At 42.0% G+C, this 23355-nt stretch overlaps 2 protein-coding genes across 6 annotated transcripts in view; one reads left to right on the top strand and one right to left on the bottom strand.

The window, feature by feature from the left end:
* g3bp1 (GTPase activating protein (SH3 domain) binding protein 1) overlaps positions 1-4122 on the bottom strand; it is a 29203-nt gene extending 25081 nt beyond the window's left edge. The window contains exons 1-3 of one of the 4 annotated variants that reach the window (XM_078411759.1): positions 3981-4122; positions 3734-3800; positions 275-391 (exon numbers count right to left, since the gene is read on the bottom strand). In XM_078411759.1, coding sequence (XP_078267885.1) covers positions 275-369 — 95 coding nt within the window. In that variant the 5' untranslated portion in view covers positions 370-391; positions 3734-3800; positions 3981-4122. The other 3 variants (XM_078411760.1, XM_078411761.1, XM_078411758.1) reach the window with 3 other exon arrangements.
* LOC144600225 (uncharacterized) lies at positions 3124-20033 on the top strand. Of its 2 annotated transcripts, none has more exons than XR_013548102.1 (4): positions 3124-4055; positions 16275-16340; positions 16509-16702; positions 19818-20033. XR_013548102.1 is itself a non-coding variant. In XM_078411762.1 (4 exons), the coding sequence occupies exons 1-4, from the start codon at positions 3984-3986 to the stop codon at positions 19963-19965; spliced, it is 462 nt and encodes a 153-aa protein (XP_078267888.1). In that variant the 5' UTR covers positions 3124-3983; the 3' UTR covers positions 19966-20033. The 2 variants fall into 2 exon arrangements, 1 of the variants encoding a protein (XP_078267888.1); XM_078411762.1 differs by having other exon boundaries at positions 16527-16702.
* The last annotated feature ends 3322 nt before the right edge of the window (positions 20034-23355 follow it).

Below are 23355 nucleotides of genomic sequence, written 5' to 3'. Positions count from 1 at the left end.
TAAAAAGATATTGCAGTTCATGTCTAAGTTTCAGAATACAGTTGCCATGGTAAACATAAACATAACAATGGTTTAAATATTAGCCATCAACCAGCTAACTGATATATGCTGGTGCGTCAAGAAATAACCAGCAACTTCTAGTCTTGCAAGAACAGATTAAAGAAGCGTTTCTTTTAGACCTAGTCAAAGTTCTGTCATCATTTAATTCAGTTGAAAAGACACTCAATTGAGTCACATTAAAAACACATGCTTGAATCAAAGAAATCCAGTTTACCTATGTAAATAGTCAGGGGCTTGGTTCAGCAGTGTGTAATACTGTCTCACAAATTCCCGCCCGACAAGCAGGGGACTTGGCTTCTCCATCACCATCTCTTTGGTCAACTGAAAGTTTCTGCAATCCAGAAAATAAATAAGAAAAATATATATATTATAAATACCAATGTGCCCAACCAAACTTGGAGGTTGGAGACAAAAGCATACTTCACCAATAAATTGGAAATGTAAAACATAGTTCCAAAAAAGATGCATGAGCAAGTGTGCAAATTCCAAACTGGTGCTGCCCGACACACCAAATGTTCCAGCTCAAACATCTCTCATTTCACATTAAAAAAAATATCAACAATTTGCTGGCGACCATTACGTGCTGACTTCTTCCAACTTGTTCATGTGCACTGATGGGAGAGCATTAAAGCTCCTGCGTCGATAAGATAGGGAAATCTCAAGCCAAATACTAGCCAATGTTTAGGAAGTCAGAAGAAGGATCTCGACCCAAAACATCACCCATTCCTTCTCTCCAGAAATGTTGCCTGTCTCGAAGTTACTCCAGCATTTTGTGTCTATCCTCAGTACTGACCTATGTTGACCAATAACTTGAAACTTAGAGTGATATTTACCCAAGAATGAAGCAATAAAAAAGATTGATTCAACAGTGAAGGAACATCTGAGATGTCAATTGGAGCTCTGTACCCAATTCCATATTTTATCATGTCAGGAAAAACAAGATTTTCATTTAAAATTATAGCAAAACCCATTGAGAAATGCATACAAAAGATAATTTCACCCACAGGACTGTAAAGCTGCAGCAAGAAAGAATTTTGTTGTTCCAGTCCCCGGTACATGTATCAGTCTTGCAAGACTGCATCCTTCCATATCTCTAGTCTCCCTCTCCCGACTCTCAGGCTGAAGAAGGGTCTCAACCCGAAATGTCACCTATTCCCTCTCTCCAGAGATGTTGCCTGACCCACTGAGTTACTCCAGCATTTTGTGTCTACCAGTTAAACACACTTTCTTGACTCATGTAGTACCCATTACTGCTTCATTTAGTTAGCATTTGCCCGTGAATCCAAACCAAAAATACAGTCAAATAACAAATAAATCCAACTGGGAATTCTGAAGTAACTTTGTTATCCAGAGAGCATCACACCAAATAGTTGACACAATTAACACAGGTGTCCTAGCAGGAAGGCTTGATAGGCAAATATTAGAATGGATGTCTCCTTGTATGGTCACAAAAAGGGTCCATGGAAGCCCAAGCATAAACACTGCTTGAATCAGTGGCCCAAACTGTTGTTTCTGTGCTGCAATTTCTATATAAACAATGTTAAATTTTTAGTCTGAAGAGTCTCAATGCAAAATCTTGCCTATCCATGTCCCTCACAGATGCCACCTGTACCACTGAGTTACTCCAGCACTTTTGCTTAGATTTCTTGGTCATGTCATTGTTAAACATGTATCTGCCCAACTGTTTTTAAATTCAGATCTGTAAAATCAGTTGTGTTCGGTACATACATGCAGCAGTTACCAACACTGTATCAATTTTTAAGCAAGTTGAAGTTAAAAACAATAAGCTTGATAATATTACAAATTCCCAAAGTTACCTTTGGTATCACAATCTCATAATACGCCCATACTGTATTCTAATATGACCAACTTTATTGGTGAAATGTTCCATCTACCGCAGCCAAACTTGTCCCAAATTATTGTAGTGATTAATGCAGTGTTGAGTATGACAAACACTGTAAGACAGGGCTGCAGCCCACATAATTTTGAGCAAAACACAGAGTACTGAGTGGGTCACATAGCATCTGGGGAGGGAATGGACACAATGTGTTCGGTGGGGGCCTTTTTTCAGTTGTATGCCCACATAATTTTCCAAGTTTTGGGAAAGGAAATGCCAATAAGGTAACCAGAGTGCTTTTATTTTTCCATTCCTGTTTTGTTTGTGATATAATTATCTCAATGTTTTTCATGATACTTAAAATTAGTTCTTTTAAAGTTACCTTTCAGTTTTCACTGACATTCTCGTAAAGTTATTCTATTTGTTTAAACATGTTGTACTAGAATAGCCCAGTAAAATGTTTTGCACTATTTATTCTATTAATGCTTTATACTTTTAAAAAATAAGCTGCCCATATCACATACAAACAACATCCTTTGAGACCCATCACTTAAAAACAAGTGAAATGGAAGCAATTAAACCGACTCAACCAGATATCAAAAAACTGTTGTGCTTTTTCTGTTGTCTTTCAGTAGTGGGAATTGTGCAGTAACATGGTTAGATCTAAAGCTCACTGGCCAAATCCAACAGTTCTATTGCATGCTGGTTCCCTTTTGTTTCCCCACTCGCCAAATGACCATGACAGATTGGGACAGGTCTTTCGAGTTTCTCATTTCATTCTGGGCAACTCGGCAAACAGTGCAGACTGCGAAAGTCTATTTCAATTTTTTTTTTGTTTACCGTGTCACACTGAAGTGCAAAAACCAAAACATTTCAACCCAATAATTCATTTACAACGAGGTGGAAGAAAGAGAAGATTGAAATGACTGTTTGACCACCTTATCAAAGATGGCACGTCAAACAATAGGGCTTTCGATTTCGTACTTAATTGTAAAACGATACAGAGAGCCAGGCATTGTTCTCCCTTGCTAATTTAACTGATGCAATGTGCTGGATCCATTCCCAATTACGTTTTAAAAGACACGTCCAAATCCAAAAGTACCTTCTCTAAAAGAGCTGAAATGTTTACCATTGGCCTGGAATCAATTCACAGAAAGGGGGTTGGGGTGGGGACAGGCTTAAGTGTGGCGCCTGGCCTCTCCCCCGCTTCTCCAACCGCCCTGCCACATAAGGAACAGGGGGGACTGTGGATCCCAGCCGGGGGATCAGTTGGGAGGGCGAAAGGCAGTAACCGCGGCCGAGGCGAACACGTGGAGTGGCAGCAAGGCCGCAAAACATGGAGACCCGAAGAGGTGGGAGGAGAACGCGGGATTTCGCCGGTTCACATCGATCCGGCGCCGGGCCCGGCATAACCCCATCTCCACGGAGACGGGGAGTGTGGAGGGAGGGAGGGAGTGATGAAGACCGACCCGGGGTGACCCTCCTCTCTCTTTCAACTTCCCACCCTCTCCTCAAGCGGTTCCAACCCGATGCCCCGACAGGAACAAAAGGCCTGAACAACCGGCCCTCTACCCACCCATCCAGACGGCCCGGGTTCGCAGACACGACATGGGAGAGAAAGAGAGAAACCGACCGGAGGCGGGATGCCGCGAAAAAGCCGTCCCTGAGCCGGGGAGCCGCGGCGAATGCAAGTCGGAGGGGCCGGCCTGTGGTTAAAATGGCAGCCCGTACCCGGCCTTGGGCGAGGGCCTAGCCGCCCACTCGGATCCCCGGCCTTTCCTGCAGCCCACGCCCGGCCTTCCCCTCACTCCCCCGGCGTCTCCAGCTCTCACTCACCGCGGGAATCCGGCAGAGGGGTCTGGCTGCTGCGATGGCTCCAGCGAGCACTGAGGGCTGCGTCACCCTGTCGGTGGGGGGGGAATGGGGAAGTTTTATTTCACGGATCAAAATATGTATTTTCAACCCAAAAAAAAAGAGACCCCCCTCCCTCCCCCGCGCCGCAAAGACGAGAGCCGGCAGGGTGAACGCCGACTTGATGGCGAAAGGCCGTGCGATTCACAGCGCCGGCGGTTAACAAGCTAACCTGATGGCTCCAGGCCGGCTGATTGACAGCGGCGGCGGTCAATCGGTGGCTGCGGCCACCCGAGGTCTCGCAAAGGTAAACCAATAGGGGGAGGGGGCGGGCTCTGCGGGCCAGCAGGTTAGGTTGGCCGGCGAGACTCCAGGAGCTGCCGGCGAGGCGGGAGACCCCGTGGGGGGGCGGGCGTTGGGCGAGGCCGGCGAAGGGCGGGTTGTGCGCTCCCCAAATTAGGATTGTGTACATGTCAATTACAAAGTCATAGTATGATTAAATGTGACTCTTTAAAACTTCTTCAACTTATGACAACAATAAACTACAAACGAGGCTGCTGTGAACCCCCCCCCCCCCCCCCCTTCTGGAGAAGATAGAAGATTTCCCATGTTTTGTTTTACTCACCTCAAGGTGATCAGTGGGAGGGGGATTAGTTATGTCATAAATGGTTGCTTAACGTCACTGCTAAATTATTTTAAACATCCCCTCAATGTTCAGCAACTCTTGCTGGGTCTGGGTGAAAGTGATAGCTGTTTCTACCTGAAGGCACAAAGGTCTATTCTGAAGGTACCTTTTTTTAGGATCTATACACTAATTAATGTAGATATTCCATTTTACCGAAGAAAGATCCTTGATTTGAAATGGTTTCTTCTCCACAGATCCTGTGCAACCCGCTTAGTATTTTCATCACTTCATTCTAGATTTCTAGCATCTGGCAATTATGGTTTAATTGGCTCCCATTTGTCTTTTAGGAGCACTCTCTTTGAAGAGGCTCTGCTTCTCCAATGGAATTTCTGTCTCTTTTACATTGCTCGCCCTCAGTGGCTTATGGTGCTTTTCTTTTTTTTACCCAAGCAGTTGATCACTTCCAAAAATACATCACGTTCCTGAACAAATTTCCTTACGTGTCACATTGGTGGAGCTGCTGCCTCACTGCACCAGAGACGCTGCCTTTGTGGAGTTTGCACATTCTCCCTGTGTGTGGGGATCTGCTGGGTGTTCCAGTTTCCTCCCACATCCCAAAGATGTACAGTGTGCAGTTTGTAGGTTAATTTGCCTCTTTTAAAAATAAAAATAAAGTATTGGCAGTGGATGAGAAAGTGGAATAACATCGCTAGCAGAATGGATGGGAAAATCAATTGATAATGGTATACCTGGTCTTTCAGAGGGCCTTCAATAAAGTGTCACATAAGAGATTGTTATACAAAATTAGAGGATATGATAAAAAAACTATTTTTTTAAACTGCAGATGCTGGAAATCTGAACAATCTGTTACAAAAGCTATTACAATCGACAGTATGTCAGTGACTTAGATGAGGGGACCAAGTGTCTCCCCCACATCCCCCCTTTCTCTTCCATCTCCCCTGTACCCAATCTGGACTCCTACCTATAATCTCCCCTCCCCCATCCCCACTTCATTCCTCATTCTGGCTTCACAATTTGTAACTCTTCAATCAGTTTGCCTCATATGTTCTCCTGTTATCTCTGGCCTTTGCTCCAATCATCTGCATCAAAAAAAACCCGTTGCCTGTTCCTACCTATTACCTGCCACGCTTTGTCTTGCCTCTCCTCTCTCCTGCCTTCCTCCCCCCCCCCCACCCCCACAATCAGTCTGAAGAAGAAAAGAAGAATCCCAACCCAGAATGTCACCTATTCATGTTCTTCAGAGATACTGCCTGACCACAGAGTTACTCCAGCATTTTGTGTTCTTTTATAATATATCGAAGTTTTCAGATGATACAAAGCAAGGTGGCACTGTGGATGAGGGGAAGTATCGGTAGATTATAGAACAGCTAGATGAATGGATAAGCACATGCCAGCTGGGATGTAATATGGATGTAATAGGGCGGCACGGTAGCGCAGCGGTAGAGTTGCTGCTTTACAGCGAATGCAGCGCCGGAGACTCAGGTTCGATCCTGACTACGGGTGTTGCACTGTAAGGAGTTTGTACGTTCTCCCCGTGACCTGCGTGGGTTTTCTCCGAGATCTTCGGTTTCCTCCCACACTCCAAAGACGTACAGGTATGTAGGTTAATTGGCTGGGTAAATGTAAAAATTGTCCCTAGTGGGTGTAGGATAGTGTTAATGTGCAGGGATCGCTGGGCGGCACGGACTTGGTGGGCCGAAAAGGCCTGTTTCCGGCTGTATATATATGATATGATATGATATGGAAGATTGTCAGGTCATTTTGGTGGGAAAAGTAGAAGGTTTGAATTTTTTTAAATGATGAGAGACTGAAAGATGTTCATGTTAGGACAAACATCGGCCTTTATTGCAAGAAGATTTGAGTGCAAGTGTGGAGATGCCTTGCTCCAATTATATAAGGCCTTAGTAAGTCTGCACCTCAAATATTGTTAGTTTCTCAAGCAAAGAAAGTATTATTTTAATGGAGCGAATGCAGCAATAGCTTAATAAATTAATTTCTGGGACGTCGGGTTTGTTGGGTGAGAACAGGATAAGCAGGCTAGGATACTAATCTCCAGAGCTCAGGAGAGGAGATCTCAATGAAACAAGATAAAGATCTCAATGAAACAGCATAAATACAACAACATAAACTTTACTGGTTGGATCGGGAGTTGATGATTCCTCTTGCTGTGGTGTCTTAAATCAGCCGTTAGGAACAGGGATGCCAAGAAGTACGGTTGATCGTTGGATGGCATGGACTTGGTAGGCCGAAAGGCTTGTTTCCATGCTGAATCGCTAAAAAAAAAAAAACCTCTACATTCTCTACTCAGGAGGACTATGGTATTTAGTTGCTCAGTAAATCTTGGGTCATGATTTATTTTTTAACAACTAAGATATAATAATATATAATACTATTTGTTATTATTATATATAATTATATTTATTGGTATAAGACTGAAGATCATGAGTTCAGCTCCTGTTATGAATTGTTTTTTTCCCAATAATTCATTCACATGATGTTGCCATTTGGTGACGGGTAATTTTTGTTCTTTTTTACTTGCCCTTAATTAGGTTACAATGAGTTACATGTAATGAGTTATCAGCTGTTTCCCACTATTGAAATGAATGGAGTTGATGAACCTGTGCCAAATCTAACCACTGTATTTTTTTAGGTATCTAACATGAGACTGGTCAGGAAATTCCCAGCAAGTACTTCTCAGGAAGTCTGGGATTTCCACACTTGCTCCTCTCGGGAAGTTTGAGATTTATGTATGTTCACACGGCTTCCCATGATTTCACTGATTGTAACAGAGATACTGTTAGGTTCACACGGAGTTACCAACATTACTTGGACGAAGACACAAAATGCTGGAGTAACTCAGCGGGTCAGGCGGTATCTCGGGAGAGAAGGAATGGGTGACGTTTCAGGTCGAGACCCTTCTTCAGACTGAAGTTGCCTTCCTACACAACATTACTTGGACGATCTGTGTAATCAGAAGATGCCCAAAGGAAAGGCAAAGTGCGGTTTCCCAAACTTCCTTTCAGCTAATTGGAATTTCCAAGGACAGAGAGCTTGAAAATGAAATGTAAAGCAGCCTGAAGATTGCTCAGAAGTACTTGGCAAAGCAATCAGCTAATCTGCAATTGATCTTGGCAACGGGATGCCATATTATGAGCAGTGAATAAAATATAATAAAGCAAATGGAAAGGAAATAAAAACATCCTGAATAGGGAAAGCATTTTTAAGTTCTTGCAAGAGAGGATTTAAAAGGGCTCGACCCTAATCTCTTTCACCTGTATTATGAAGCGGAGATTGTTAGGTTCTTGATTAGGTGGGGCGTCAAAGGTTATTGTGAGAAGGTAGGAGAATAGAGTTGAGAGGGAAAAATAGATCAGCAATGATGGAGCAGACTCAATGGGTCGAATGGCCTGATTTTTCACCTGTGTCCTCTGGTCTTCTAGGTGCAGAGAGAAGGGAAGTGCTTGTTGAGGCTGCTTGAAGAATAGACAAAATATTCCAAAGAAAATAATCTCTCCGGAGTGTTACAAGAGGAGGGGATGGGAAGATTTTTTAATCCTGTTTTCATTCTGGAAGTGACAGAAATGCCAGAAGGTAATCCATTGAATTCTGAGGTTGATGGATTAGTAGCTGAGGACAAGAAGAGTATCAAATTATGGGGGAGAGACCTGACATGTGTGAATGGACAAGCAGAATTCAGGACCCCAAAGGAAAATGAAAACAAATCTGAAACACTGATTTGGGTGATAGCATCATCAAAGAGATGCAATGAATACTGAGAAACTGAGAGAATGGAATTGAATTTTACCAAGTATTATGTTCAAAGTAGCTTTGGTTGTTGGTGATCTTAGATAGATATTGGTCAATATCCAACTCGCCAAAAAACGAGATGGTGCAGAAAAGTGGCTAAGATTGGTCGCATTTAGACAAGTCATATCTAAGATTTACATGGGTGTCTGGAACCTTTCATTTGGAGGTAGTGAATACCTTAAGCGATCTTCAACATCAGATCTTCAGATGGGTGGAGGAGGCAGATGGTAAATGGGTCTATTTAAATCTCTTAAAAATGAAAGGAGATCTGCAACATCCGATTTTCAGATGGGTGAAGGAGGGTGATGATCAATTGGGAATATTTGAGCCTCTTGAAGATGAAATAGTGAATCCATGGTTGTCCTAGCGGAGAAGAAATATGCAGGGTCTTTACGTTCTTGTGAAGTGATAAATGGTTAACAGGATGTGGATGGAAAGAGAGGATACCGCTTAGAATTAAGATGAAAAGAAAGTGGCTTGGTCAGGCTGGAACAGGCTGCAAAAGGATTCATATTTTAGGGTGTGATTAATAAGCAGGCTCAGTGTTTGAACATCATGTTAATGCAGCCCATCCCACAGCAAGCTTTCTCAGCTTCATTATTTGTACTTCACCCCTCCTAAAAAATACATGTCTGCAGGTTTCCCTTCAAGGAAGGAAATCTTAACCTTCCTGTGAAACAATTGTTTCTAATTCCTGTGATTTATTTTTCAGAATGAGGATTTTAATACTTGCGTTTTCATCTTTATTTGATCAACTCAATGCTGCATCTTTTTAATTGTTTTGTTTTGTCCAAAGAAATAGCTTGTGTGCCTATCTTAGTCTTGTAATTCATCAGTTGATTTTATTCCTCTACTTCATATTTCTTCAAAGTGCAATCCATTGTACTAAAGTCACATTATTAACAAATTAACTTCATTCATTGCTGCCTTCTCTGATTGATTTGTTCTGATTGGTCTCATTTCCCATTTCCTTTCCATCTGAGTTTAAATGACTTTGCACTTTCTTGTGCAGCAATTTCTCTAGTAGGTTGGCTTTATACTTGTTCAGATGTAACCCGACTGCAAAAAAAATCCCCAGTTTCCTGACAAATGTTGCTATTGTCATCCAAACCTTCTTTCTGACATCACTCTTAAAAAAATCATATTCTCAGTTACCTAATATTACCTATTCCAATTCATGATGAGGAGAGTGATGTGAAGATTGTCATTCTTCATTCTGTTTCCAAGTGTCTTAAACTTTCTTTTGGAAGATTTTCATTATATTGCATAACATGCATATCAATCAACTAGACCACCCCCTTCCCCTCTGTGATAATCTTTGACGGTCTTTCTTAAAGATCCCTCACTCCAGACCCATTCAGATCCCAAAGTATTTACAATTAATGATACATTTGAAGTGCAGTTAATGTCATAATAAAAAAAATTCTGACTATAAATTTGCATACTGATCAAAGATTAGATTCATAGAATCACAGAACAGTCACAGTATGGAAGGAGAACATTCATCTGTCAAGTCTGTACCGCTGCAGAAAGTGTAATCCAGCTTCTTTTTTTCTTCTTTTTTTTAGAGATACAGCGCGGAAACAGGCCCTTCGGCCCACCGAGTCCACGCCGCCCAGCAATCCCTGCACACTAACACTATCCTACACACACTGGGGACAATTTTTACATTTACCCAGTCAATTAACCTACATACCTGTACGTCTTTGGAGTGTGGGAGGAAACCGAAGATCTCAGAGAAAACCCACGCAGGTCACGGGGAGAACGTACAAACTCCGTACAGACGGCGCCCATAGTCAGGATCGAACCTGAGTCTCCGGCGCTGCATTCGCTGTAAGGCAGCAACTCTACCGCTGCGCCACCGTGCCGCACTTCTTGCCCCATCTTATTTTATAGATTCCTTTCAGATTCTAATCTTGAAGATTGCTGTTGAAAAAGTCTCCCTTACTACCCTTAACATTTGTATTCCAGACCCTAAACACTGCTGCGTAAAAGAACATTTTCCTTCTCACATTTTTCATGGTTCTGACCATTACCTTAATTCTAGGGTCTCCTGGTTCTTGTTCTGTTGAATGCAGATTCTTCTTTCAGTACAAAAAAAACCAAACTGCTGGATGAACTTAATGTGTTAAGCAGCACCAGTGGAAGAAAATAAATGGTCAAGATTTCGGGATTAGGACCTTGCATCAGGACAGAGAATCGAGAGGGGAGATTAGGGACTGGTAGGTGAAAGTTAGAAATAGATGAGATGGAAGATGTTGAGCAGTTGGAGCCGGGAGTGGGAGGAGGTAGATAGAGACAGAGGCTGGAAGGTGATAAGTGGAACTAGATAAGGGAGGAAAGTATGCAGATGGAACCTTGTGGAGGGAGAGTGAAGATAAAGACAGAGGCTGGAAAATGATAAGTAGAGCTAGATTAGGGAGGGATGATAGGCAATTGCAACCATATTCTGACAAAGGGTCTTCAACTTGAAGCATAGCTGTTTCTGTCACAGATATGGCTTGACCTGCTGAGTATTTCTAGCATTTTCTGTTTTAATTTCAGATTTGCAACATTTGCAATTCTTTTGTTTTCTTTGTTTTCTGTTCCATGCGCAATTTTTGAAGGTAATATAAATGTAAAGCTTCATTGTTAAATTAAAGTGCGTATTACTAATTCAAAGAAGTAGCATGTACATAATGGTCTGAATGGCTTGATTTGGTACTGTATTTTCTATGTGCGTTGCAAGCATTTGGCAACCATAATCCTTTTTCTGCCAAACAATCAAATAAACATTGGAGAACTGTTTAAACTGATGAGTTGCCGTGAGACAACATAAATCTGAAAATAAGCAAGAGTAACAGAGCTCGGATTACAATTCATTTAGTAGCTAACTGGTAGTTAACTAATAAATGTGCAGTTAAAGTTACAGCTCATCTCTGCTCAGATCTATTTGACCCATTGAATGAAAATGGCAGCATTCCACATGGAGTCTTTAAGGAGACAACGGGTTCTTGACAAGAAGATTGCAAAAGGGGAATTTCTAGAAGGAAATGTAAGGACAGTTTTTCACCTAAACTTTAGTATATTAGATACAAGACAAACATGGAACTATTAACAGTAACAATTGCATCCATGTTAATATACCAATAGGGATTGATAATGCCAAATTTGATATGTTTTTAACTATACATAGATAAATGAGCTGTGAAGTAAGTTCATCACAGTTCATGATTGTTAATATAGGTTATTTATCCAGATAATATCAACCCAAATATCTTCACAGCACATAAGAATTAGAATATGCATTTTTAAAAATCTGAAAGTGAAGAATTGGTATGTCAGTCAAAATGTTGCACTATTTGTAGGTAGTAGATGGTGTCAGTGATCCTGGAGATAGTGTCGCAGGTCAGTGATCCTGTAGATAGTGTCACAGGTCAATGATCCTATTCAAGTAACAGTCACTGATATCTCATAAAAATATAACTAAATCATGGATTTGTTACAGCACAGAAGGAGACTATTCAGCCTTTTGAGCTACTCTGTCAATCCCAAACCCTAGCTTGTTTTCCATAGTCTTGCATTTATTCCTGCAAGTAGCTATCCAAACCTCATTGAGATAGAGTCTGCCTCCACGATTCTTTCAGGCAGTGATTTCTCGATCATATTGACCCCCTGAATGTATTCCTCTTTTAACATTGGTTCTTTTGTTAATTAAATTAAATATGTATCCTCCAATTCTCAATCTTTTATTGATTCAAATCGGTTTTTTACTTTATTAAGTTTGTCTAGAAACGTTATTTTTGACACTTTTTGAAATCATATCTCTGCCTTAAGGAAAGCAATCAAATGTTCTCTAATCTATCCATATATCTGAAGTCCCTCATCATCACTGAATCATTTGGACAGTTTCTTTTGGGCTTTCGAGAAAGTAACCAGAATTGAATGTACTATGTTCATTGTGGTCATTGGGATGTTCAATGTAAATTCCTTACTTTTATACTGAATGCTTTTCTTTATAAACACCAACCACTGTCCTGCCCTCAGATTTATGTACATGTCTATGCAAATCTCTCTGTTCTTAACTCCCTTCTGAATTGTTTCCTTTATATTGCTAATCATCATTGGTCTTACTAAATTTAGTTTTTAGTTTAGAGATACAGCGCAGAAACAGGCCCTTCGGCCCACCGAGTCCGCGCTGACCAGCGATCCCTGCACATTAACACTATCCTACACACACAAGGGTACACTTATACCAAGCCAAATTACGTACATACCTGTACGTCTTTGGAGTGTGGGAGGAAACCGAAGATCTCCAAAGACGTACAGGTATGTAGGTTAATTGATTGGTTAAATGTAAAAATTGTCCCTAGTGGGTGTAGGATAGTGTTAATGTACGGGGATCACTGGGCGGCACGGACTTGGAGAGCCGAAAAGGCCTGTTTCCGGCTGTATATATATGATGATGATATGATGATGATATCTCGGAGAAAACACACGCAGTAACGGGCAGAACGTACAAACTCCCTACAGACAGCACCCGTAGTCGGGATCAAACCCGGGTCGCCAGCACTGCAAGGCAGCAACTCTACCGCTGAGCCATAACATTTATAAAGGGGACCCTTCTTTTGACTCTTTGTCTGGAACTGGGCCTGGTATCCAGGTGGGTTGGCGGCCTTTTATAAATGTTATGGCCTCGTATTTCTCTACTAACTTTAATTTGGCGACTTTTTACCCATTCTACCAACTTGTTTATCACTATCCATCTACATTTATCACCATCGTAAATGTTGAAATAATGCCCCATTACGTAAGTTTATTACAAGGAAAGCAATGGTCCGAGTGAGGAATATAATTGTTCACTCTTATTTCCTATTACCAAACCAAGTTCAGATTGGTTAAAAGAGATACATTGAGTAACAACCACCAGTAGGCACTAACACAAAATTCTAAGTTAAAAGTTCAGCTAGACAAAATTAAACTTTTGCCTTTGTCACCGCAGCCGCCACTGCCGCTGTTACCATTCTGGCTGCTGCTGCCGTCGCCACCACCAACCCTTACCTGCATTCCGGTCGCTAGCAGGCCGTGACCAATGACTGGCAATCCTCGCCCCTCCCCCAGCTACCAACAAGCCAGGGCCGTCAACCCACCTGGATACCAGGCCCAGTTCCGGACAAAGAGGCAGAAGAAGGGTCCGAACCCGAATTTTCACCTATCCATGTTCTCCAGAGGTGTTGCCTGACCTGCTAAGTCATTGCAGCACTTTTGTCCTATAAACCAACAACTGCAATAGTTTGTTTTTACTACTTAAACATTGATAATACTTTACTCGGGGTTATAGCGGACAATCGGCAATAATGGACACCGTTCCATTACAACTCAGCAGAATGAACATTGATTTCTCGAATTTCAAGTAACTCTTGCATTCCCTCTCTCTCCATCCCTCCCCCACCCTAGTCATCCTACTAGCTTCATTATTGGTATATCTTCTTTATCATTTCCTCCACAGCCAACAATGGACAATTGTGGGATCCTCGGTCATCGGTGTCGGCTCTGACTTGTTCTGTACATTTTCAAACCTCTAGTTTCCTTCTCCCCTAATTCCCAGTATAAAGAAGGGTCTTGACCAGAAACATCACCTGGTCCTTTTCTCCAGAGATGCTGCCTGACCCACTGAGTTACTCCAGCATTTTGTGTCTCTTCGGTGTAAACCAGCAACTGCAAATCCTTGCTACAAGCCCCCCCTCCATGGTCCATTATAAAGAGGGTTTACTATATGTCATATAAAACTGTCTGGTATCAGAATCTCTAACCAAGATGTTCCTGTACATTTACAACATAGGCTCCTATGCAACAATGTGGAAAATTGCCTTGGTACATCACAAAAGAAACAGGACATATCCAATCCAGCTAATTACCACCCCATCAGTCTACTGTCAATCATCAACAAAAGTGCTATTGACAGTGCTAACCGGCAGCACTTGGTCATCAATAATCTGCTCACTGATGCCCAGTTTTGTTTTTATTAGACCACTCTACTCCAGACCTCATCAGATACTTGGACCAGACAGATGAGTGCAGCTCCAATAATTCTCACGAAATTCAACAGCATTCATGACAAAGCATTAATCCTAAACATTAAATCCCTTAATCGCTTGCATATATGGGGTGCACTGTGTACCTTCTACAAAATGTACTGCACTTAATTACATAAACCATTAATAATAATAATAATAGTAATAATATAATAATCCTTTATTCATCCCACAACAGGAAATTTGCAGGGTTACAGCAGCAAAGTGGATAGCAAAAATAAATAAGCATTCATTAAAAAATAAATTCTACAGCATCTCTGTGGTCTTTCCCACCTGAAAGGCCAAGGGCAGTTTACATGTATTGTAGTACTTCATTTTTACTGGTTCTAAATCCTGCAACTCCTGAGCCATCAGGTCACTATAGTGGTCCAACAGTAGAGTTGTTGCCTTTAAAGTGCCAGAGACCCGAGCTCAATCCTGACTATGCGTGCTGCCTGTACAGAGTTTGTGACCGCGTGAGTTTTCTCGGGGTACTCCAGTTTTCCCCCACATTCCAAAGACGTACAGATTTGTAGGTTAATTGGCCTCTAAATTGTCTCCAGTGTGTAGGATATGAAAGTGGGATAAACTAGTACTAGTGTGAATGGGTGTTCATTGGTTGGCATGGACTTGGTGGGATGAAGGGTCCATTTCCGCACCGTATCTCTAAACAAAACAAAGGTAGACAAAACGCTGGAGTAGCTCAGCGGGACAGGCAGCATCTCTGGAGCGAAGGAATGGGTGACGTTTCAGGTCGAGACCCTTCTTCAGACTGATGTCAGTGGAGTGGGCGGGACAAAGATAGAATGTAGTCAGAGACAGTAAGACTGGTGGGAGAACTGGGAAGGGGGAGGGTATAGAGAGGGAAAGCAAGGGCTATTTGAAGTTAGAGAAGTAAATGTTCATACTGCTGGGATGTAATCTACCCAAGTGAAATATGAAGTGCTGTTCCTCCAATTTGCGCTGGACCTCACTCTGACAATGGAGGAGGCCCAGGACAGAAAGGTCAGATTGGGAATAGGAGGGGGAATGGATGTGCTGAGCAAGCGGGAGATCAGGTTGGTTAAGACGGACTGAGCGGAGGTGTTCAGCGAAATGATCGGCGAGCCTGCGCTTGGTCTCACCAATGTAAAGAAGTTAAAACCTGGAACAAAGGATACAATAGAAGAGGTTGTAGGAGATGCAGGTGAACCTCTGCCTCACCTGGAAAGACTGTTTGGGTCCCTGGATGGAGTCGCAGGGGTGAGGTAAAGGGACAGGTGTTGCATCTCCTGTGGTTGCAGGGGAAAGTGCCTGGGGATGGGGTGGTTTGGGTAGGAAGGGACGAGTGGACCAGGGAGTTACGGAGGGAATGGTCTCAGCGGAAAGCAGAAAGCAGTGGAGATGGGAAGATAGGGCCAGTGGTGGGATCCCGTTGGAGGTAACGGAAATGTTGGAGGATAATTTGTTGTATGCGATGGCTGATGGGATGGAAGGTGAGGACAAGAGGGATTCTGTCCTTGTTACACATGGGGGGGAGGGGGGAGCAAGAGCGGAGCTGCAGGATATCGAGGAAACCCTAGTGAGAGCCTCATCTATAATGGAAGAGGTGAGCCCCGTTTCCTAAAGAATGAGGACATCTCTGATGCCCTGGTATGGAACACCTCATCCTGGGCACAGATGCGATGTCGACGGAGGAATTGGGAGTAGGGGATTGAGTCTTTACAGGAAGCAGGGCGCAAAGAAGTGTAATCTAGATAGCTGTGGGAGTCAGTAAACTAAACTAAACTAAATAGCAAACTAAACAAAATAGCATTGTGTGCATACCTTTGTCAGAAAGACTGCAGCAGTTGAAGAAAGGTAACTCATCTCCAACTTCTCAAGGGCAATTAGAAATGGATAATAAATACCGACCTTGATAGCAAATTCCACATTCTAATGAATGAATAATTTTAAAAACGAAATGCCAAAAATCACCCTTGTGATAATTAGCACTGAGGTTTCTTTCTAATGCTGTTCCAATTATCTGTTTTCTGTGTAGACTTTTGCTGACCATTTCAAGAATGGTAATTCACGAAGCAACGCACCTAGGATGTGTAAAACAAAGGTAAATTATTTTGTGTGCTGTAACTCGGGATCAATATACAATACAGTACTATCTTAAAATGTAAATTTTCTTAATTTTAATGTGCTTTCACACGCGTCAGTGTGAAGAACCAAACTAATGTAAACCCCTTGTTCTGGGGGATCATTGCCATATCTTCTCTTTGTTCAGGAATTCCTTTCCTTCTAGAGTCAATCTGGGTCGTATGACGGTTCAAGCAACTCAGAGTCTACCAGGAGTTCACAGTCCTGTGTCGGGTCAGAAGCAACAACATGCTACTCAACTCTATCTTCAGAAACTTCAGAAAGATCCAGAGCTCCCAGCCAAAAGCCAGAAGCATTACACGTCAAAGATTTCAAATCTAGGTCAGGAAAATGTCAAGAGAAAGGTTAATGTATAATTGGATGTTAAAGAAAATTGGTGGTTGTTTCGGTATAAGATTTAATAAAAAGATAGAAGAAGCAGAATCTCCTTGCTGCACACCAGGAATAGGTATATAAAATATCTAATTTAGGTTGGGCTTTGATTTGTACATTTTAAATTAGATGTTTGCAGTATTTAAGATAACGACATAAAGGATTTTGAATCTGGAGCCCCGTTGTATCTTCCTGCTTATAGCATATCTAGCGTATATATTGGCAATATTGGTATTCTTCATTTTTGGATGCCAACAATTTATTCAAGCCACAAGGGCAAGTAGAATACAGCTCTTCTCAGGACTCTACTTGTTCCACTGATTCAACTGATCTTTGATAATAGATGAGCACCTAGAATGTTCAATTTTTAACCATTCCCCTTGCTTCAGGGGAAGAGTGTCCCTTTCTACTGTGGAGGAGAACCTTGTACAAACGTAGTTTGTGCAAATAAACCCTTACCCACCCCACAAACCTGTGCATCCATTCATGAGTCAATCATGTAATTTTCTAACATAATTAAAATATTTCTCTTCGGAATTAAGCTCGCAAAAAATCTGACTCGACATTTTCTAAAGGTTAAAGTAGCAAATAGCTCATAGAAAAATGTACGTGGAGTTCCTTGTGTAGAAGTATGGGGTATCCCCTTTTATACATGTAGTATTAAAAACTTCGTTTATTTTTTAAGTTTAAGGAGTTAGAACACAAAGTGATAGAAGTTATGCTACCGTGCTGTATTGCTTACACTGCATTAGGCAAATTCCATTCATTTCTGGTCTTGGCAATTCAGGCAAGCTAAAATAATCTCGAGGTGAATACAGTGAACTTCACTCATATCCTGATCTACATAAATTATTTGAGACAAGTTACAGTGCATTCGGAAAGTATTCAGACCCCTTCACTTTTCCACATTTTGCTACGTTACAGCCTTATTTTAAAATAGATTAAATTCATTTTTTTGTCGTCAATCTACACACAATACCCCATAATAAAAAAGTGAAAACAGGTGCAAAGTAATTAAAAAGAAATAACTGAAATATCACATTTACATAAGTATTCAGACCCTTTGCTATGACACTCAAAATTGAGCTTATGTTCATCCTGTTTCCATTGATTATCCTTGAGATGTTTCTACAACTTGATTGGAGTCCACCAGTGGTAAATTAAATTGATTGTACATGATTTGGAAATGCACACACCAGTCATTATAAGGTCCCACAGTTGACAGTGCATGTCAGAGCAAAAACCAAGCCAAGAAGACGAAGGAATTGTCCGTGGACCTCTGAGATAGGATTGTGTCAAGACACAGATCTGGGGAAGGGTATAACACAATTTCTGCAGCATTGCAGGTCCCGAAGAGCACAGCGGCCTCCGTCATTCTTAAATGGAAGAACTTTGGAACCACCAGGACTCTTCATAGAGCTGGCTGCCCGGCCAAACTGAGCAATCAGGGGAGAAGGGCCTTGGTCAGGGAGGTGACCAAGAACCCGATGGTCACTCTGACAGAGCTCCAGAGTTCTTCTGTGAAGATGGGAGAACCTTCCAGAAAGACAACTATATCTGCAGCACTCCACCAATCAGGTCTTTATGGTAGAGTGGCCAGACGGAAGCACTCCTCAGTAAAGGGCACATGACAGCCCGCTTGGAGTTTGCAAAAAAGCGGCACCACTCATCATCTGGCCAATACCATACCTACGGTGAAGCATGGTGGTGGCAGCATCATGCTGTGGGGATGTCTTTCAGCGGCAGGAACTGGAAGACTAGTCATGATCGACAGAAATATGAATGGAGCAAAGTGCAGAGAGATCCTTGAAGAAAACCTGCTCCAGAGCGTTCTGGACTTCAGACTGGGGCGGAGGTTCACCTTCCAACAGGACAACAACACTAAGCACACAGCCAAGGCAACGCAGGAGTGGCTTCGTGAGAAGTCTGTGAATGTTCTTGAGTGGTCCAGCCAGAGCCCGGACTTGAACCCGATCGAACATCTCTGGAGGGACCTGAAAATAGCTGTGCATCGACGCTCCCCATCCAACCTGACTGAGATTGAGAGGATCTGCAGAGAAGAATGGGAGAAATGACCCAAATACAGGTGTGCCAAGCTTGTAGCGTAATACTTGGGGCTGTAATCGCTGCCAAAGGTGCTGAGTAAAGGGTCTAAATACTTATGTAAATGTGATATTTCAGTCATTTCTTTTTAATTACTTTGCACCAATTTCTAAACATCTGTTTTTGCTTTTTTTTAAATTATGGGGTATTGTGTGTAGACTGATGATAAAAAAAATAATTTAATCCATTTTAAAATAAGGCTGTAATGTAGCAAAATGTGGAAAACGTGAAGGGGTCTGAATACTTTCTGAATGCACTGTGTATTATTCAGACTTTAGCATTGTTTCGACTTGCATTCCAGTGCCTATGGAAAATCAACCGAAGATTATTTACGATGGAGAAAGACTCGCTGATGTAGATGGAGGAAAACTCAGTTCCTGCAGAGTGAAGTCCAGAACAATGGGGCAGAGCAAAATCAAAAGCAGGCTGGTGTTAGAAAGTTCATCTTCCCATATGGGTTTCATGCGGGAAGCAAAAGGCTGCCGAGGTTCAGTTGATTTAAAACACCAACATTGGAAAAGACAGGTCATTGCGAGACATTGAGAAATGGGTTATTAAAACAGAAAATACCCAGCAGGTTAGGGAGCATCTGGATAGAAGCAGAGCCAACATTTAAGTCGATGATAATTCGTCAAACCTGCAGAAGTTTGCTATTTCTCCAATTCATTGCACTCTTTTCTCTCTGCAATATAAAATCCTTTTCTTCCCTCCACAAATCCTAAGTGCCCTGTATTTCCCTTTTATTTTAGATTTCCAATATCTGCAGTTTTAAGCTTTAAGAAATATAGATAAATGGACTTAAAGTTGATTAGAGTTGGAAACTGAATGTCAATTTTTTAATATTTTGGTATCTACACCGATCCAACCACAAAAGCAGGAAGTTGGAAAAGGAAAGAAATACCTTAGCCAAATAAATTTTGTCATTGCTTTCTATTGAGTTTATGATTCTTGTCAATTATAGATTGCCCAAAAGAACTACCTCGCACCGAGCGTATGAAAATAGACCACCAGGAATGTCACTAGAATGGTACCATCATTTAAATAAGAAAGCAAGAATTCTGAGAAATCATGGTCTGATATTGGGACACTTGTCACAATTTGTTAACTGAAAATGTTCATCATGTTGCCGGACATGATACCTCCCTGACATTGTCCATCATCTAATGCAGTAACGAATCAAGACTACTCTGAATAAACAAACTTTGTTGTTTCCACAACTGTGACAATAAAATGGCAAATTCAGAGGCATGAAATGTTTATGTATTTATTGAGTCTTGATACATTCTGTAAGTTTTAGATCTATAAATCCACTGAGCACAGAAAGAAACAGAAGATTTTTTTCCACGTGGACTGTGAATGGGGACTACTGGCTCAGTGGCGCAGCGGTACAGTTGCAGCCTTACAGCACCAGAGACCTGGGTTCGATCCTGACTACGGATGCTGTCTGTATGGTCTTCCTGTGACAGTGTGTGTTTTCTCTGGGTGCTCCGGTTTCCTCCCACACTCCAAAGATGTACAGATTTGTAGATTAATTGGCTTTGGTACAATAGTAAATTGTCCCTAGTGTGTAGGATAGTGCTCGTGTACATGTTGATCGCTGGTCGGCGTTGACTCGGTGGGCCGTAAGGTCTGTTTCCGCTCTGCATCTCTAAAGTCTATAGACTGGTGAGGTTGTGGATTTTGCATGGAACATTTTAGTTGGTTAGTGTAAATGCATTACAGAATATGTGTGAGAAATGAGTAGTAGGATATGTTAAAGGGGTGAGGTGAGGTAATATGGGAGGAGACAGTGTTGTATTCTTAACAACATAATCCTGTTGGGTTTTCTTTGTTCTGCAGAGTTTGATGTAATAATATGTTGTAGCAAAAAGTTTAATTTTAGAGGAAACTAGACCAAGTGGACCCGTTGGGCCCAAACCTCTCCTGCATTGGTGCAGCACCCTCTCCTCCCCCTCCCCTCTCCCCCACCTTCCCTCCCTCCCTCCCCCTCCCTCCTCCTTCCCCTCCCCCTCCCTCTTTCTCCCCTCCCCTTCCCCTCCCCCGCACTCCATCCCCCTCAACCCCCCTTATCCTCCCTCCTCCCCCTCTCTCCCCCCCCCCGCCCTCCACCCCCTCCCTCCCTCCCCCCTCCATCCCTAGGAGATAGATTTAAACTTGAAAATGTGAATAACTTAAAAAATATAACACCGATTTCAATGAAACTTCTTCCAGTAGTGCCAAAGGGACGACGGTGAGTAAGGTGGGCCAAAATTGTCGCGCTATCGTGTACCATTTTGGCTGTAGTTCAGGAACAAACAAACAAACGAGTTTTAGTATATAGATAATTTGTCAAATAACTTTTATCAATATGAATGAATCTGCATATGTTGTGTCTATTTTTGTGAGGTTATTAAACATTGGTATGTGATTGCACAGATTTTTGGAAAAACATTGGATTGTGAGGAATTTTATGTTTTTTCTTAGGTTGCCTTTATTCTGAATGTGAATTTGTAGATTCAGTAATATTTGGATAGTTGGCATCATTTACTCAATAATTTCCTCTTGATTCCAAATGCAATGCCACTTAGAGTAAACTCTTTCAGTTATAGAAATTGTGTTATATTTTTTGGCTCAGTGTATCTTCTTCTACAAAGTTTATTTGAATTCTCAGAACTGGAAACCTGAAAGTACTTGCCTAATATGAAAATGAAGATGGGCGAGAATTTGATACTGCTGAAGCAATGGGATTTGGTAGTTCCCTGATCCCCCATATGCTGTCACTACTGAGTATAGAAATACCAAGGCAAAAGAGAGACAGATGCTGGAACCTGGTACAAAAAACAGAATGTTGGAAGAACTCAACAGATCTAGCAGTATCATCAGGGAAAAATATCTGAAAGGGAAGAGGAAAATTTACCAGTGTTCAGTAGTACAATGGAGGACTGCGATAGAGGTTGGTAAATGATGTGTGGAATCAGATGGGAAGGGGATAATGGACAGAATGAACAAGGTGTGGGGGTAGGGTGAGGGAAAAGTGAACAAAGGGAGGGAAAAAAATAGGTAGATGGGTATGTGTGGGACGAGAACAGCAAGGGTGTGTTATCTGAGATATTAATGCTATTTGTAAGACTCTCAAATGGAATATGAGATATTCTTTCAATTTGTGCTTGGCTTCTCTGTGGCAATGGAGAAGACTTAGGAATGGATTAGTTTGCGTGGGTGTGGGAAGGAGAGTTAAAATGTTATGCAAATGGAAGCCCTTGATGGCCGTTGTGGACAGAGCAGAGCATTCTCCACAAAACAATCATCTACTCTATGCTTCGTTTCATCAATGATTAGAAACACCAATCTAGCTACTAAACTTCAGAACCATCTCAGAAGGCCTACATTTAGAGCAATTCAATTAAAAACCCTGAGAAAGGAAGAATGGTAGAGTGGGTCGTTAAATATGAATTGGCATTAAATAGATTTACAATTATGAATCTCATCTCCAAACCCTTTCTTCTGTGAATATATTAATTGAATTTGAAATGTTTTGAACTTTCTACCACCTCGGTGCAGAAATATCATCATGCTAAATGGGACATATTTGGAACACATGTAGCAGCTCAAAACATGACTTTCATGAGTTAGGTTTCGGTCTTTTATTGGCACGTGTCCTGAGGTGCTGTGAAAAGCTTTGTTTTGCATGCACACAATACTATGTATAAGTACAATCAAGTCAAACACAAGTACGATAGATAAAGCAAAGTGAAAGATACGGAGTGCAGAATATTGGTTCCAAAGACAAAGTCCAATGTCCACAATGGGGTAGAGATTAATAAGGTAGAAACCCAGATTATGGAATGACCATTCAGAAGCCTGATAGCAGAGGGGAAGAAGCTGTTCCTAGGTCTGGTGGTGTGCACTGTCAAGATGCAGATTATGGGTAACAACATAATTGTTGTCCTCCATAATTTATGTCCTCATGGTCTGTAATACCCTTTGCCCTATCATTGTTGTTCGTCCTTCGGGTTCGAAGATGACCATGACTTCACTTTCAGTTGGAGGATTGGTGACTGTGGGTCCGGAAGTGACTGGTGAGGCCAATCCGGGCCCAGAAGGCATGCCCACACGTAGGACACAAGTGGATGGGTGCTGCAGTGGAAGTGGAGGTAGCCTGGGCCTTGCGCGCGGTGCGTTTCCTCTGGGCCTCTGCAGTGCGTCTGTTCTCTGCTGCACGGGCTCCTGTGGTGAGCTTGCTACGCCAGGTTGGACGGTCCAGAGCAAGAGACTCCCAAGTGCTGAGGTTGATGTCCAAGTCTTTGAGGGACACTTTGAGGCAGTCCTTAAACCGTTTCTTCTGTCCTCCTACTGAGCGCTTGCCCTGACACAGTTCTCCATACAGAAGCTGTTTTGGCAGTCGACCTTTGGGCATTCTGACCTATCATTACCATTAAGCCAAGACTCAACCTTAGAATGTAGAAGAGCATGTGGGTAAAAGTATGCCTAAAATGAGTTGCCTAACTGGTGATGCTACA

The sequence above is a fragment of the Rhinoraja longicauda genome, chromosome 14 (genome assembly GCF_053455715.1).
Source record: "Rhinoraja longicauda isolate Sanriku21f chromosome 14, sRhiLon1.1, whole genome shotgun sequence".
NCBI lineage: Eukaryota > Metazoa > Chordata > Chondrichthyes > Rajiformes > Arhynchobatidae > Rhinoraja > Rhinoraja longicauda.
This window is presented reverse-complemented; position numbering and strand designations above follow the sequence as displayed.

Coding starts and splice junctions, on each gene's coding strand:
- LOC144600225 (XM_078411762.1), top strand. CDS start 3,984: ATGGCTCCAGGCCGGCTGATTGACAGCGGCGGCGGTCAATCGGTGGCT. Junction 4,056..16,274: donor CCACCCGAGGTCTCGCAAAG/GTAAACCAATAG, acceptor TTTTCTGTGTAG/ACTTTTGCTGACCATTTCAA. Junction 16,703..19,817: donor GTCAAAGATTTCAAATCTAG/GTCAGGAAAATG, acceptor TGTCAATTATAG/ATTGCCCAAAAGAACTACCT.